An 18203-nucleotide genomic window follows, 5' to 3' on the forward strand; every position below is an offset into this window, starting at 1 on the left:
ATCCGGAGGGGAAGGCACCAGGATTCGAACACCTTCCAAACCCTTGTATAGGCAATGGACGTGGAAGATTTACGAGCCCGCAAGAGGGTGGAGATGACTCCATCCGGATATCCGTGTCACCTTAACCGGTGCCGTTCAAAAGCCAGGCCGCAAGACAGAAGCGACTTACCTGGTCGAAAAATACTGGACCTTGCCTGAGAAGGTTCAGCAGATGTCCCAGTCTGAGAGGCCCGTCCACTGCAAGGTTGATCAGATCTGCGAACCATGGCCTGCGCACCCATTCCAGGGCCACCAGGATTACTGGACCACGGTGTAGCTCTATGCAGCGGAGTACCTTTCCCCACCAAGGGCCAAGGTGGAAACACATACAGGAGAAGATGCTGAGGCCATGGGAGCACCAAGGCATCTATGCCCTCGGAGCCGTGTTCTCTTCGGCGGCTATAGAAACGTGCCGCCTTCGCATTCCGTTGCATGGCCATGAGATCCAGGTGGGGAGAACCCCATCGACGAATCAGGAGTCGCATTGCCTCGTCGGAAAGTTCCCACTCTCCTGGATCTAGGCGCTGTCAACTGAGGAAATCCACTTGGACATTGTCTTCGCCTGCGATGTGAGAGGCTGCCAGCTGAGAGAGGTGGGCTTCCGCCCATAACATCAACTTGTTGGTCTCCTGGGAGACGTGATGACTTCTGGTGCCGCCTTGACAATTTATGTAAGACACCATCGTCGCATTGTCGGAGAGAATCCGTACTGCACGCCCCTGTAGTAAGGGAAGAAAATGGATGAGTGCCAGTCTAGCAGCCCTGGTCTCCAGGCGATTGATAGGCCAGGTCGCCTGAACAGGTGACCAAAATCCTTGCGTCGATTGGGATTTGCAGACCGCTCCCCATCCGGAGAGGCTTGCATCCATGGTGACTATTATCCACTGTGGGGTGGTCAAATCCATGCCCTTCAAGAGGTGGTCCCAGTTGAACCACCATTGCAGGCTGAGTCTGGTGGCCATCGGCAACAGGAGAAGAGTCTGAAACTCCCACGACACCGGCTTCCAGCGCGAGAGCAATGCCTGCTGAAGCGGTCGCATATGGGCGAATGCCCACGGCACCAAGTCTATGGTGGACGCCATGAAGCCTATCAGTTGAAGGTAATCCCATGTGGTGGGCGGCGCTAATGACACGAACAGGCGCAGTTGGGCAAGTAGAGATGACGCCCGGTCCCAATGGAGGAACACCTTTCCCTGCTTGGTGTTGAAGTGTGCTCCTAGAAAATCGATCGTTTGGGAAGGATCCAGATGACTCTTGCGGAGGTTGATAACCCAACCGAGGGAGCACAAGAGCTGAAGCACCCGCTGTACCGCCTCCTGACATAGATGTCGGTACTTTGCACGGATCAGCCAGTCATCCAGACAGGGATGAACCAAGATACCTTCTTTCCGTAGAGCCGCGGCAACAACCACCATCACCTTGGTGAAAGTCCGGGGAGCTGTCGCTAGTCTAAACGGGAGGGCTTGAAACTGGAAATGCTGTCCCAAGATCTTGAAGCGAAGGAAGCACTGATGTGAGCGGCGAATCGGAATGTGCAGATAAGCCTCCTTTAAATCTAGGGAAGCTAAAACTTCTTCTTCGTGGACCGCAGCGATTATTGTGCGCAAGGTTTCCATCTGGAAATGTGAGACCTTGAGAGCTTTGTTGACTATCTTGAGGTCGAGGATAAGGCGGAAGTCTCCTTCCTTTTTGGGTACCATGAAGTAAATGGAGTAGTGGCCTAAGCCTCGTTCCACCAATGGTACTGGAACAATGGCCCCCAAGTCAAGGAGCCTGGTCAGAGTGCCCTGCACCGCATCCTGCTTTTCCCTCTGTCTACAAGGGGAAAAGATAAAACGGTCTCTTGGCTGCCGAGCAAACTCTAACGCGTAGCCTTGCTTTATGATATCTAGGACCCACAGGTCTGAGGTGATCTTGGCCCACTCCTCGTAGAAGAGGGACAGCCGCCTGCCAATCCTGGGAGGGGGGGAGTGGGCCGGCAAGCTTTCATTGTGTGGATTTGTTAGTCCCTTGGGAGGGACTGTCCCTGGATTGCCTACGACCTCGAAAGGAATGAGCCCAGTATTGCGATCTTGTAGAGACCTGTTCTGGCCTGCCGAAAACGACGCTGACCCTTGAATCGGTAACATGAGGTGCCGAAGTTCCGTGTGCCCCGGGGTCTGTCTTCAGGTAGTTTGTGAATTTTATTCTCGCCCAGGGACTGGATGAGTTGTTCTAGCTCTTCCCCAAAGAGCAATTTGCCCTTGAAAGGTAATGACCCCAATTTTGCTTTGGACGAAGAGTCCGCTGACCAATTGCGCAGCCACAGGAGGCGACGCACTGAGACAGCTGAGACCATAGTCCTGGCCAGGACATGAAGAAGGTCATAGAGGGTATCAGCCCCATAAGCCATAACCGCTTCCAGGTGATCTGCTTGACTTGCTTCGTCGGGGGGAAGTTCTTGAGCCCCCAGCAATTGCTGCATCCAACGAAGCCTAGCCCGCTGCATGAGGGAGCTGCAGACTGCTGCCCTGACCCCTAAGGCTGCGACTTCAAGAATTATTTTCAAATAAACTTCCAGCTTCCGGTCCTGGGTGTCCTTCAGAGCCATGCCCCCGGTGACCGGGATTGTTGTCCTTTTAGTGACTGCCGATACCAAAGAATCCACGCTAGGCACCTTGAGGAGATCCAAGGATTCTTTGGGCAGAGGATAAAGTTTATCCATTGCCCTGCCGACTCGAAGAGTGCCATCAGGATCTTCCCACTCCCTGGATAACAACTGGAGAAGTCTGTGATGAAAGGGAACGGTCTTTGCGGGAGGTCTAAGTCCTGCCAGGAGGGGTCACCCTTCCTTCCTGTCACGCTAGGGCCTGCAGGTTCCTGAGGGGCCTCAATGTCCAGTTCTTCTAACACTTGCGGGATGAGAGGATCAACCTCATCCCACTGGAAAAGTCTTAAGACTCGAGGGTCATCCCCTTCTAACAGTGGGAGAGGGTCCGAGCCATCAGGGTCCGGGTGCTGTGGCAGGACAGGGTCTGGATTTTGTGGTTGCGAGACCCCTCACAACCGGGAGAGTGCGGGGGCTGCAGGTGGTCGGGAGCTCACTGGAAAGCCTGTCCTTGAGGGGACCGAAGGCTGCAATCCCCCTGCTGGGTCAGACCCCGTGGGAGGCTGGGGACCTGGACTGTGGGAGGGAAAGGGTACCTCCCCCATATTGTGTAGCCTGGACATCTTTGTCGGCGGAGGCGCTGAGGAGTCTTGAGAGAGACTTGCCAGATAAGCCGAATGCATGAGTAAAATGAACTGCGCCGAAAAGGACCCCGGGGGGGGGGGGGGCACTGGGGGATCCCCAATAGGTTGGTTCTCAATGGGGGCAACAGGGGCAGGGCTCGAAGGCATCAAAATTGGAGGAAGCAGAGCCCACCCGGGGCTCTCCGACGAAACGGGAGCCGAGGGAGCAGGGAGCTCTGAAACCAAAATGGCCGCTGTCTCTTCAGAGGAGCGAGCCGAGGCCTGCCTTCTTGAGGGCGGGTGCGCCGGAGCGCGCGAAATCTGAGGACTCCCTGAAGCGGACGGTCCCTCCCCTCCGAGAGGCAGTCCGCACACAAGCCGTCGCGGGAGAGTCGGCCCGACTCCCCGCAGGCTGAGCATCGCGGCAAGCGCGGCATGGGGAAGCAACGAAAACTCTCCCCCGAAGAAAACAGCAGCTGACAGGAAAATGCGCTGGGCAGAGGAATGGTGCCTCTCTGGACCAGACAGCCCGAGGGAAACGGCTTCCCGGGCGTGCTGCTGAAGGGTAAGAGGCTGGAGCCACCAGCATTAACCCTAAGACTAGCTGAAATAAAGAAAATCAGAAAGCATTTACCCGCAACAGCCAGTTAGAAAGAAAGGGGAGAAAAACCTATCAGGGCTGCCTGCAAGTCTCCTAGGAGAGCCAGCTCACACCGAAATAAAAACCTTTCTTTCTACTTTTTTTTTTTTTTTTAATTTAATTGCTCCACACCAAACTAAGGGATAAAAAGTTATGAAGAAATGCTGGGGAGCCGAAGGTGCCCCCTGCCATCTGCTGAAGTCAGAGAAAAATACTGAAGGGACATGGAGGGCGCTCCAGCCTATAGGGGCGGTCCTTTCAATTTTTTGCTCTGACTCCAGCTGCTGGTCGGGGGACATAACCTAATGTCTGGACTGATCCGGGTATGTACAGGGAACATTTCAGGTAGATGACCTGGCAGAAAATCAGCAATGGTTACAGTGAACATCACCAGATGCTTTGTGATTCTCACCCCCTTCTGCAGTGCTTCCCTAGCCCATATTAGTGATGTCTGCAGAACCATAGCCAGGCAATGTGGCGCCTATGACCAAGTGAAAAAATGCTCCCTCGCCCATTAGAAATGGTGATGAAGGCACCAGATTGGCAGATGCATTTGCTATGATCTAGAATGATGAAGGTACTGTATCCTTAGCGCTCGGCTGAGGATGTTGGCTTTTTCTCCTCCTGCCACAGCTCAGCATTCTATAGCAGGTGCCTGAAACCTGTTGCTGGGGGTAGGAGGGGTACAAAGGAACCAACCCCTCCCAGACAGTAAACTGTCCCACAGTACCAGAAACATAACAGCAAGCAAAACAATGAGGAGATTAAAATAGAGTAGACAATGGGAACCTGTGTACCAGGCTTTCCTTCTGGACCTTGTATCCCAGGAGCCCCTGGGCCGCCCTGTAATAAGAGGGTGAGAGAGAAAAAGAATACAGAAGAAATAAATCATCACCCCTTCTGAGAAACCTTCAATGCAACACAGATATTAACCACACTTTTAAAACTTACTTTGCATTCCAGCATTCAAACAAATTAGGCTAGATGAATTGAGGGAGCACTTATTTTATGTACAGGGACCAACTATGTGGCATGCCCTTCCAAATTTTATAAAATCTGAAGCATCCTTCGTAAAACTTAGAAAGTAGGTAAAAAAATATTTCAACAGGCCTTTCCTGAGATATTTTGAAGAATGAACTAAGATATGAATAGATGGCCTCAATGAAATTTGAAGAGTCGAGCATTGGTAACTTCTTTGCCATCACGGTAAGATGATAAACGTATTAGGGTAATATAAAAAAATGAATAAAGAGTTCATTATAATAAATTTAACAAATGAGGTGGTTTATGTATTTTTATTTCATCTTAAGCTATGGGGGTGAGTGCATACGATAGCTAACAGTAAATAGCATGTGAGGGATATCTTTTTTTCCCTATGTTTAATGCGTTTTTATGCTATTTAACCTGCCTTATCTGTTATTTTATTTCTTTGATTGTTTTGACTTTTAAATAGAGTGATAGATGATTATGATTGAGGCCAACATTCAGTTGGCCATTTAGTTGAGAAATTATCTGGCTACAGATAGCACGATAACTTGTTCCGTATATCCAACTGGATAAATGTCCAGCTGAATATACCTGCTTAAAGTTACATGACAACATGTAGCCGGATAACTTAAAATCCTAACTGGCTATGTTTGAATATAAATGGTTAGATTTCTAAGTTATCCAGGCTTGTGAGGCCAGATAGCTTATATATATATATGTACATATATATATATATATATATATATGTACATATATATATATATATATATATATATATATATATATATATGTACATATATATATATATATATGTACATATATATATATATATGTATATATACATAAATTAGGGGGAACAGATTATAATTTCCAACCACCACTACAAAGCAATCTCAATTATCTTCAATAAATCTCAGTGAGCAGTAGTCTCTGCAAGGTTTGGATCATCATTATATTAACTTACCGGAGGTCCCGGCAATCCAACAAGGCCTCGCTGACCCATCCGACCCTGTGAAAAGTTCACTTTTATAAAACACTTTTTTCTCTTTTTCACCCACACTTCTTAGATGATATACCTGGGTGACTCTATAATCCCTTGTGGTCTTGAGAAATGGAGGGGTACCTCCTTTGAGATGCACCCTCAGTGCCACTCTTTGGCTGGAAAGGACTGCCAAAGTGACAGCAGCCTTCTATCCTTCCTAGACCTAAGTGTACCACCTCTTCAGCATGCCCAGGACCAACTGAGCGCAATGGGTCAGAGATCTGAACCTGAATCTCTGTGCTGCATTGTATACCAGGTAAACCCCAAATCATTTTTAGCACCATTCTTTATTTATTTATAACAAGGTTCATTTTCAACACTGTGCAGCTTGGCTAGTTAGCTGCATAAACATATGTCTCTAACTAGCAGAGTATAATCAGCGGCGTGGTCGTGCTGCTGAATATACCCGGCTATCTTAAATTTAGCCAATTATATCTAACTTGCTAACTTTAGGACAGCCCTGCCCGACCAGAGTATGTCAGTTAGGTTTGCCGATTAACTTAACCAGCTAATTCCGCTCCTCCCCGGAACACCTACTGCCCACCCACAAAACGCCCCCATCTTATCCAGCTAAATTCTAGCCAGGTACTAGTTACCCGGCTAGAATGTAACCAGATAAGGGCTAAATATAGCCAGGTAAGTCATTTAGATGGATAACCGTTACATCTCTTTAAATGGCTTTTGAATATGGATCTCTACATGTATAACCCACAAATCAATCCACAATTCATGGTGGCATACAATAGAACAGTCATAAAAAAAATAAAAGATGGTAATAATACCTATGCATATATCATTGGTGAGACCTAATATGGCAGCGTTCAAGATTTTTTTTTTTAACAATAACAGGTGCTTTTAACTTGATAAGCAAACTCCATTCCATTTCCTTATAGCTTTGCATGCCAACCAACTGCTTCTCCTTATCACTCTCAAAGCCCACCTATGCCAAAATCCTACCTCTCATTCACTCTCCCAGGCTCCAATTAACCTTGCACTCACCTTTTGCTAAACCCTCTCAACCCAGTCCCACCATGTGCTGCCTATGCTTTTACCTTCATCTCCCAAGCCCTCCTTGCATTTCTTGTAAAATGTTTTGGGTTCTCAGTTTACTTGCAGGAAAACACCAATAAACAGAGAAGGGCAACCAAAATGATAAAGGGAATGGAACAGCTCCCCTATGAGGAAAGGCTGAAGAAGTTGGGACTGTTCATCTTGGAGAAGAGACGGCTGAGGGGAGATATGATAGAGGTTTTTAAGATCATGAGAGGTCTTGAACGAGTAGATGTGAAATCGGTTATTTACACTTTCAGATAATAGAAGGACCAGGGGGCATTCCATGAAATTAGCAAGTAGCACATTTAAGACTAATTGGAGAAAATTCTTTTTCACTCAACGCACAATTAAGCTCTGGAATTTGTTGCCAGAGGACGTGGTTAGTACAGTTAGTGTAGCTGGGTTCAAAAAAGGCTTAGATAAGTTCTTGCAGGAGAAGTCCATTAACTGCTATTAATCAAATTTACTTAGCTAATAGCCACTGCTATTAATTGCATCAGTAGCATGGGATCTTCTTGGTGTTTGGGTACTTGCCAGGTTATTGTGACCTGGTTTGGCCTCTTTTGGAAACAGGATGCTGGGCTTAATGGACCCTTGGTCTGACCCAGCATGGCAATTTCTTATGTTCTTAATACATTGGTAGTTAAATATGAAGGTGCCTTTGCTACATCCAGCCCTTGTCCCAGTCTTCCTCAAGCATGACCCCACTCTTCCTCAAGCATGACCCCATTGTACTATTCCTGATTCCTACCAGTTTTACCCAACCCCAACATTACATCCCCAGCACCACAGTCTCAGCATTCTTCCTGAGAACATATACCTCCAGTGCTTCCGTTAACTTTAGTTCAAAAATAGAAGGATGGAAGTAATCGACTCCCAAACACCAACCATTTTCTTCCAAATAGGGTTATTATTTTTAATTTCCAGTTCTAGACACATGAAATGAGTTCCCTTTCAAGCCTCTGAAGCAGCTACAGACATTATGACAGTGTAATGAATTGTGTTATAGTCTATGAGGTCTGCACCAAAGTCATATGAGACGAGACTTCAGTACCTAGCCATGTTTACCTTAGAGAGGAGGAGGAGAAACGGGGAATATGAAAAAGAAATTTAAATATCTGAAAGATATTAACACACAAATGAACCTTTTACAATGAAAAGGAAGCTATAGAACTAGAGATCACAGCTTTAAGCTCCAAGGAGGTAGACTCAGTAATATAATCAGAAAATATTTTCTTTTTCATGGAAAGAGCGCAGCATGCGCAGAATGGCCTCCCAGAGGCGGTGGTAGAGACAACGATTGTAGCAGAATTTAAAGAAAGCAAGGGATAAACACAGAGGGTCCTTTATTAGCAAGAAAAATCAAAACCACAATGAAATTTTAGTATTATGTTTCCATTAAAGACAAAAGGGTGGCCTGCAAGGAATGGTTGATATAACCCTAAAACAGATGGAGGTAACCTGCAGTTACAACTCTACACAGAAGGCATGGGGGGGTAAACCTGGACAGAGCGGTAGTTACAACCTTAGAAGACTATTTATTTATTTAGCATTTTTATATACCGATTTTCCAGTAACAGAATTACTAATCAAGTCGGTTTACATTCAAAACAATAACCATGACAAGGAGTTGTCTTACAAGAAACAGGATGATTCGAACTTGGATACAAATAACTGGGAACAACAACATAGAATAAAATAATTAAGGAGCATAATGTAGGCTGTAGTTAAGACATGTTAAGAGTAGGACAAGGTTTATAAGATTTGACTGCATAGAGATAAATAGACTAGGGTATAAGTTTCATTGAGCGGCAGTTACAAACCTAATCAGAAATCACGAGGGTAACCAGCAAGGAGCTGCAGTTACAACCCTAAAGAGAACGCACAGGAGTAACTGCACGGAGCGATAGTTACAACCCTGAACATGCTGGGCAGACTGGATGAACCATTTTGGTTTTTTTCTGTGCTCATTTGCTATGCTACTATGTAAAGGACCAGCACATTCCTAGGTCTGCAAAAGAAAAAGCCAAGCAATGTCAGCTGAAATGAGTTACTCCTATGCAAAATGGAAGCTGTGTTTTCAGTCAGTAGTGCCCTGCACAGTTTCCACAGGCCCAAACCCAACTAATTTTCACATCCCTTGCACCCTCTGCACATGCTGGCTTGCCAGATGATCCTCCTTGTTCATTTCATTTCATTATGATATATTACTCATTCAATCTGAAAACTAGAAAGGGCAGGCTGTGAGCAGATGGATGAATTGCAAAGGCTGCAGCTGATTACCTTGTCTCCTCTGGGTCCTCTTATTCCCTTAAGGCCATCTGCTCCCCGACTGCCCTGGAATTCATAAAAGGAAATACCATTCAGTCATTTCGTGCACAAGCTATTTGGGCTGGGGGTTGGGAGATGCCATGGCAACCAAATGACCTTAAGATACTCTCAGACATGCTTACTATCAGTTTGAGGAATTTAACCTGGCAGCAGAGGGTAGCAATTTGAGATTTTGGCTATGGAACAATGGTTTTAATGATATTGTGCTTGTTTAGTGGATACTGGAACGGCACCATCGTTTTTTACAGGTCTGATCTGAAGAAGTGAAGGGCTCTGTATCTTTACGCCAATCTACTAAGCCACTCAGTTCTGCTACAGAGAAATGCAATTATTCTTTTTATGCATTAAAATATATTATGGAGTAGTTACACCATAAAGTGGCTTCTAACCTCTACACAAAGCAAAGCAAAACAAACAAACAAACAAAAAACAATAAACAGCACAAGTTGATATAAGACTGAATAAAACAGCAGCAAACACAACCGTTGAACAAACATGCATGTTTCTTCCAGTCTTGGAAGGTAACCAGTGGTGAGTAAAGTCTATGTTCCTTCTGCATACTATGCCAGGTACTGGAAAAGCCACAAGGAAGCCCTTCCAGCTCTAACAATGCTAGGTACGTAATACTGCACTGACCTTTGGTCCTTCGCCTCCATTCTGTCCTACAGGGCCAATCTGTCCTTCTTCTCCCTGAGGAAGGAACAAAATAAAAGGAGAGAACTCATTAAAGTCATTTATATGGGCCAGCCCCATGACAATGCCATGTGCTGCCATGCAGAACTTCGGGGTTCAATTCCAGAGTCCAGTTTCTGTTCCTTGGGCTGGGGCTGGGGACATTGTGAGGTCCACATTCAAAGCCAGGGAGGCTATGAATGTGGACCTCGCAGCATTCATAGCTGGGGGGGAGGGGGTGCTGCACAATTAGTCCTGGCCATCACACAATGGTTATACCTGGTGGCCAGACTCAGGTTGCAAGTGCACAGATCCAGAGGGATTCACAATCTGCAGTCCCTAATTGAAGGCTGCCACTGGAGGATGTGTGGTTAAGAGGTTTGAAAATCAGGGTGGTGGAGAGAAGCCCCATGGGTAACTACAAATGAAGTCTTATGGAGCCATGGTCTCAGGTTAAGCTATTCTGACAGTGGGAAGTCCAAAAGAGCAGGAGAAAATTACTGGAAACCCCCCCCCTCCAAAAAAAAAATCATTTAATTTACCTAACACCAATCCCCTACCATTACTGGACCTTTAAAAAATAAAGTTTATACCACCTTTATAATATGCTGACACTGCAGTGTTCTAATCATTCAATGCAGAAAGAAAACATTGAGGTTAATATTCAAAAAGGTTTGCCCAACTAACTTGAGTTAGCCGAACAAACCCCAAGATTTGAAATTCCCATTCACTGACTGGCTAAATATTACCTGGGTAAGTCAGGGCAGGGGTCATTTTGGGGGCTGATATTCAGTGCTACCTGGGTAAGGATTGCTGGGCATGTCTGGTCATGGTAGATCATTGACCTACAGTTACTGGGTAACTTTAGCTGTATATATTCAGCAGCAGACTTTTCCAGGTAATTCCTGCTGAATATCCTGGCTAAAGTTTCCTGGATAACTTGCTGCACAGCTCAGTATTGTTTTCTGAGCACAATCTGTATTTTATTTGGTGCTTGTTTCAAAGCAGATTATGTGGCATCTCACTGAACCTATAACTAAGGTTAGATATAGCTACTTGTCACTTTTTTTTACATCTAAGTGGATTCCTTTCCAGCTGTGATCTTTTATTGGATGGCTTCATAAGTGTGCTCATACTATTATGATCTTATACTATGGGGCAGATTTTCAAAGGGTTATGCGCGTAACTTACGCACGCAACCCTGAAAACCTGCTCCTGCGCGCGCCGAGCCTATTTTGCATAGGTTCGGCAACGCGTGCAAGCCCCGGGACGCGCGTATGTCCCGGGGCTTGCAAGCGTATGTCCTGGCAACGCTTGCAAGCCCCGGGACATACGGGAAGAGGGCAGGGGCCGGGGCGACGGTCCGGGGGCAGACCCGAGTCCTCTGGCACAGCGCCTCCGGATGGCGTGCCGGCAGGCATAACTCCTGAAATAAAGGTGTGGGGGGGGGGGGGGGATTTAGGTAGGGCTGGGGGGTGGGTTAGATAGGGGAAGGGAGGGGAAGGTGGGGGAGCAGAGGGAACGGGGAAAGCCATCGGGGCTCCCCTAGGGCTCGGCGCACGCAAGGTGCACAAATATGCACCCACTTGCGCGCACCGACCCCGGATTTTATAACATGTGCATGGCTGCGTGTGCAGGTTATAAAATCAGGCATAGATTTGTGAGCGCCGGGTAGCGCGCACAAATGTAGGCCGCACGCCCAGGTTATAAAATCTGCCCCTATATTTATTAGTGGTTTCTAATACTTATGTTTTATTTTAAGTATTGTAAGTATTGCTAGTTACTATTGGACATCAAAATGGCAGATGAAATTTTATGTGGACAAGTGCAAGATGATGCATATAGGGAAAAATAACCCATGCTATAGTTACACGATGTTAGGTTCCATATTAGGTGCTACTACCCAAGAAAGAGATCTAGACAAGTTTTGCAAATCACTTTTGTTTTAGTTTTAATTTATAAATTTAATGTTAAAGTTATGCAAATTTTTACTTTTGGATATTGATCATGATGTTTAATGTAATTTTTGCTTTTTGTTTCTTTACTTACGTTTTATTTTACTTTATTTTATTTCTATAAAATTACTTTATTTTAAGTTTTCTTTGAATATATTGTAAACCGCTTCGGTCATCTCTAGCATTTGGTGAAATGGTATATAAATGTATTAAATAAATAAATAAATAATAGACATCATAGTGGATAACACATTGAAATTGTCGATTCAGTGTGCTGTGGCAGTCAAAAAAGCAAACAGAATGTTGGGAATTATTAGAAAGGGAATGGTGAATAAAATGGAAAATATCATAATGCCTCTGTATCGCTCCATGGTGAGACCGCACCTTGAATACTGTGTACAATTCTGGTCGCCGCATCTCAAAAAAGATATAATTGCGATGGAGAAGGTACATAGAAGGGTGACCAAAATGATAAAGGGAATGGAACAGCTCCCCTATGAGGAAAGACTAAAGAGGTTAGGACTTTTCAGCTTGGAGAAGAGCTGGTTGAGGGGGGGATATGATAGAGGTGTTTAAAATCATGAGAGGTCTAGAATGGGTAGATGTGAATCGGTTATTTACTCTTTCGGATTATAGAAAGACTAGGGGGTACTCCATGAAGTTAGCATGTGGCACATTTAAAACTAATCGGAGAAAGTTCTTTTTCACTCAACGCACAATTAACTCAGGAATTTGTTGCCAGTTAATATAGCTGTGTTTAAAAAGGGATTGGATAAGTTCTTGGAGGAGAAGTCCATTACCTGCTATTAATTAAGTTCACTTAGAAAATAGCCACTGCTATTACTAGCAATGGTAACATGAAATAGACTTAGTTTTTGGGTTCTTGCCAGGTTCTTATGGCCTGGATTGGCCACTGTTGGAAACAGGATGCTGGGCTTGATGGACCCTTGGTCTGACCCAGTATGGCATGCTCTTATGCTGTTCATGCTAGTTGTGGTTACTATTTTTGTATGTTCTGTCTTGTTTTAAATCTTAGGTTCTCAATATTGTTGTTCCTCACCTTGGGCATTTTGTTATGGAAAGGCATGTCAAATCCAAATAAATAAATAAAATCATACATAAACTTTTTAGACCACAAAGGTTTCCTTCTTCAGGTGTTATCTTTCATGTTACTATCCAATGAAGAGAGCTGTATGGTCCGGGACTCTTATGAGGAATATCACCTTATATTCTTATGTTGCTTCAGTGAAAAAGTTAGCACCATCTGCAAAGCATTCAGTCTTCTCCAGACAAAGACACTGGCTCCCAATCTCATCCCAAAGTCTCTACAAGACCCTTTCACTCATTCATAAAACATTACACAACCAAGATAAACATTGGCTTAAAGACTCCCTACATTTCCACAAGATATCACTATAGGGCAACCTTATACACACCCTTTCCAAACCTCACTCATCTCAACACCACGAAAGAGCGGGCTCTATCCATTGCAGGGCCCACAATCTGGAATAGCATGCCCCCTGACCTACGCCAGGAGCACTGTTTACAAAAATAAAAAAAAAACCAAACCTGAAAACCTGGCTATTCAAACAGGCATTTTCATGATCCTCCTCTATTTACTCGCTCGCTCCCCCCTATTTCCACTACTCCCCCAACATGCCACTCAACCCCTTCCCATTGACACCCATATCTGCCTTCCCGTATGCATCCTCCTGCTCCCCCCCCCCACCTCAATTCATAATCCTCTCCTTCTATTTGCCATGTAATTAATTTAAAGTGCATTGCATATTTATAAGGTTGGTATTTCTGGTGCGGTCACAGGAAAAGAAATGCAGAAACGCCATGCTATATGATCACTGAATTCACTTACAGTAAGTCTCTGACAATATATCGCCATTAATACTGAAAGAGTTTTTGCCCACTGTATTTTATAGATATTTTTTATCTTTTGATATAATATTGACCACCTACATTTTGTTGTAGACGCTGTTATTGAGCCCTTGATAAAAAACTTGGCTGTTCGAAACATGCACCCATGTCGGGCATGTTAAGGAAGCAAGGCTTCATAGATGTTGAAAAAAGACAGAGTTTCACCCTAAAGCTAAGATGAACTTTTGCACAGCATATAAGAAAAAATATTGAAAAATAAATAACTATCAGACCTATGATTAAAAATAAGGCTGAGATATAAAGTCATCACTGCTCAATGAAGCCTATTATGACGGTCTTTAATATAGTAAGCGTCTGTAACTAAGGTTTTCGACAGGCACTTTTGGCAATTTTGACTGCTTCAATAGATGGGGTAAAGTAAATGTTGCTTACCTGTAACAGGTGTTCTCACAGGACAGCAGGATGTTAGTCCTCACGTATGGGTGACATCATCAGGATGGAGCCCAATCACGGAAAACTTCTGTCAAAGTTTCCAGAACTTTGACTGGCCCCTACTGGGCATGCCCAGCATGGCAGTAACCCTGCAGCCAGCAGGGGTCCCCCTTCAGTCTTATTTGATAGCTACAGGTAGTGCCGAAAAAATGAAACAAAACGTTACGAACCCAACACCGTGGGGCGGCGGGCAGGTTTCGTGAGAACTAACATCCTGCTGTCCTGTGAGAACACCTGTTACAGGTAAGCAACATTTGCTTTCTCACAGGACAAGCAGGATGGTAGTCATCACATATGGGTGAGTACCGAGCTGAGGATGTCCGAACATGCAACAAATGTACCCAACGGCATGCAACAGGCACAACAACTGGGGTGGAATTTGGCAGAGGACATCCTGAACCCTTCCGGGCAGGCGCAAGGGTGTTGCTACATAACGTTGGAAATAGGTTACGCAGGACAGATTGGCCGAAGATGGAATCTTGTCTTCCGGCTTTGTCTAGGCAATAGTGGGCTGCAAAAGTGTGGAGAGAACTCCAGTGGCAGCCCTACAAATGTCAGGAAGCAGCACCGATTGTAGGTGTGCTACTGAAGTCGCCATGGCCCTCAAAGAGTGTGCTTTAACACGGTCTTGGAAAGGAATGCCTGCTTGCTGATAGCAAAAAGATATGCAGTCTGCCAACCAGGAGGGTAAGCAGAGACTGTTCCCCTGGGTTGGAATGTGGCCTTGGAAAGAAGATAGGTAGTATGATGGATTGATTAATGTGAAACTCCGAAACTACCTTAGGCAAAAACTTAGGGTGAGTGCGGAGTACCGCCAGGTCCTGCAGGAGTTTAGTGTAAGGCGGATAGGTAACTAGGGCCTGTAGTTCACTAACCCTGCGAGCTGAAGTGATAGCCAAAAGGAAAATCACTTTCCATGTGAGACATTTTAGGTCACAGGAGTGAAGAGGTTCGAAGGGTGGTTTCATGAGCCGCCTGAGAACCAGATTAAGGTCCCAAGAAGGGGCCGGAGGACGTAAATGAGGCTTGATATGGAGTAAGCCTTTAGGAAAACGAGTTACAAGGGGTTGTAATGATATAGGGACATCCCCGACACCTCTATGGAAGGCGGCTACCGCACTGACATGCATTCTGATGGAAGAGGTCTTTAGACCTGATTCCGATAAATGCCAGAGATAGTCCAAAAACCTTGGGATTGGACAGGAAAAAGGATCAAGGGATTGCGAATAACACCATGATGTATACCTTTTCCATTTATAGGAATAAGACTTTCTTGTGGAAGGCTTCCGTGAAGCAATCAGGACACGAGAAACCGAATCTGAAAGGTTAAGTGGTTGAAGGATTAACCTTTCAACATCCATGCCGCCAGGGACAAGGCCTGAAGATTGGGATGGCATAGACATCCGTTGTTCTGAGTGATCAGAAGCGGGTGCGTTCCCAAAGGAATGTGCCTGCGGATGGAGAGATCCTGGAGTATGGGAAGCCATACTTGGCGTGCCAGTGAGGTGCTATCAGGATCATGGTTCCCTTGTCTTGACGAAGCTTCACGAGAGTCTTCGAGAGAAGAGGAAGTGGAGGGAATGCATAAAGCCGGTTGCCCACGAGAGGTTGCCCACGAGAGGGAGAATGCATCTCTGGGCTGAGAGCGCTCGCTCTGAATGAGGGAGCAGTAATTCTCCACTTTGTGGTTCTGAGGGGATGCAAAGAAGTCTATTTAGGGATAACCCCATTGTTGGAAAAAAGAGATTGCTACCGAGGGTTTGAGCGACCACTCGTGTGGTTGGAAGACATGACTCAGTTTGTCTGTCAAGACATTGTGTACTCCTGGCAAGTAGGTGGCCCTGAGGTACATCGAGCGGGAGAGCGTTTCCGCCCAAATCTGCGCAGCTTCCTGACACAGAAGGAAGGAGGATGTGCCTGCCTGCTTGTTGATGTACCACATGGCCACCTGGTTGTCTGTCTGAATCAGGATAACGTGATTTGATAGAGAATCCTGAAAAGCTCTGAGAGCATATTGCATCGCTCGAAGTTCCAGGAAATTGATTTTGTGTTTGGCTTCCTCTGGAGACCAAAATCCTTGTGACTGCAGATCGTTCACATGAGCTCCCCAGCCGAGGTTGGAAGCATCGGTGGTGAGAATGAGTTGAGGATCTAGCAGATGAAAAGGCAGTCCCTGGAGAAGATGGTTCTGATCTTTCCACCAGGTGAGACGGACTGCGTCGGTGATGTGGACAATGGTTGACAGAGGCTGAGTCACTTGAATCAATTGTGACCTCAGAGTCCAATGCGTGACTCTCATGGCCAGGCGGGCCAATGGTGTGAGATGGACTGAGGACGCCATGTGTCCGAGAAGGACAAGGAATTGTCGAGCTGTTGCTGTATACTGAGACTGCAACTGGTGAGCGAGAGATACGAGGGTTTGCACTCGTTGATGAGGTAGAAAGGCTTTTGCCTGTAAGGTGTCCAAGGCTGCCCCAATGAACGACAAGGTTTGAGATGGGACTAAATAGGATTTCTCGTAATTGACGAGAAATCCTAGAGAAATTAGAGTGTGTAGGGTCAAATCCAGGGACGATCGAGCAGCTTGCTGGGTTGGGGCCCTGATTAACCAGTCGTCTAGATAGGGGTAGGCGTGAACACCTTCTTTCCTGAGAAAAGCTGCAACAACCACGAGACATTTGGTAAAGACTCGTGATGCCAATGCTAGGTCGAATGGAAGCACTCTGTATTGATAGTGCTTTGGGCCTACTAAAAACCTGAGATACTTGCGATGAGCTGAAGCTATCGCAATGTGGGTGTACGCGTCCTGGAGGTCCAGAGAGCAGAGCCAGTCTCCTCTTTGTAGAAGAGGTAGAAGCGAGCCCAAGGTTACCATCTTCAACTTTTCCCACTGGAGGTACTTGTTGAGGGCACGTAGGTCCAGAATTGGATGAAGCCCCCCGGAATTTTAAAGGATCAAAAAGTACCGGGAATAGAACCATAGGCCTTGTTGTGAAAGAGGGACGGGTTCTATTGCTCTTAACTGGAGAAGAAGGGAAACCTCCTGCTCCAGAGGGACAGTGTGGTCGTTTACTCTCCACGCTCGTAGAGGTAGTGAATCCGGTGGAAGAGCAAGAAAGTTCAGGTGGTAACCTTGAGCAATGATTGCTAGCACCCATTGGTCAGTTCTGATTGATTGCCACATGCTGTGAAAATGGCGCAATCAACCTCCCACTGGTATGGCTGGCAGAGGGATCAGGCTGCTGCTCTCTAAGGGAACGTCAAAAGCCTGAAGCAGGCCCCGGCTGGGGAGCTGCTTGCGGCTTTTGCTCCTGGGGCTGGCGGGGCTGAGATTTCTGATAAGGCCTCGTAACTCGGGACCTTGTTGGTGGAGGATAGTACTTCCTTGGGTGGAAGAATGATTTCTTAGAGTCCTTCTTGAAGGGCTGTCTAGAAGGGAAGTCAGAAGGTATCGATGAGAGCTGTTTGATGGTCTCCTGATGGTCCTTTAATTCAGCCACTATTTGCTGAAAGATTATCTCCTATACAGGGCAGGTCAGAGAGCCTGTCTTGTACTTCTGGGCGAAGGTCTGAAGACTTGAGCCAGGCCCAACACCGTGCCGAAATGGCAGTCGCAGACACTCTAGTGGAGGTGTCGAAGATATCGTACGCTGTTCTTATTTCGTGTTTCCTTGCTTCAAAAGCCCTTGTTGACAAGGGTTTGAAGATGTTCTTGGAATTGGTCAGGCAGGGTTTCAGAGAAGTCCTGTATCTGTTTGAAAATGACCCTGTTGTATTGGGTCATATACAGCTGGTAAGCAGCATTTCTAGAGAAGAGCATGGCCCCTCGGAACACTCGTCGACCAATATTGTCTAGGAATTTGTGTTCCTTGACAGGAGGGATAGAGGAGTG

At 45.9% G+C, this 18203-nt stretch overlaps 1 protein-coding gene across 1 annotated transcript in view; it reads right to left on the bottom strand.

The window, feature by feature from the left end:
- The window catches only part of LOC115097527 (collagen alpha-1(I) chain-like), a 251382-nt gene that overhangs the window by 52058 nt on the left and 181121 nt on the right, over window positions 1-18203 (bottom strand). Inside the window, exons 17-20 of the mRNA XM_029613448.1 lie at window positions 9939-9992; window positions 9255-9308; window positions 5841-5885; window positions 4687-4732 (exon numbers count right to left, since the gene is read on the bottom strand). Coding sequence (XP_029469308.1) covers window positions 4687-4732; window positions 5841-5885; window positions 9255-9308; window positions 9939-9992 — 199 coding nt within the window. The remainder of the gene's footprint in view (window positions 1-4686; window positions 4733-5840; window positions 5886-9254; window positions 9309-9938; window positions 9993-18203) is intronic.

The sequence above is a fragment of the Rhinatrema bivittatum genome, chromosome 8 (assembly GCF_901001135.1).
Source record: "Rhinatrema bivittatum chromosome 8, aRhiBiv1.1, whole genome shotgun sequence".
In the NCBI taxonomy this organism is placed as follows: Eukaryota; Metazoa; Chordata; class Amphibia; order Gymnophiona; family Rhinatrematidae; genus Rhinatrema; species Rhinatrema bivittatum.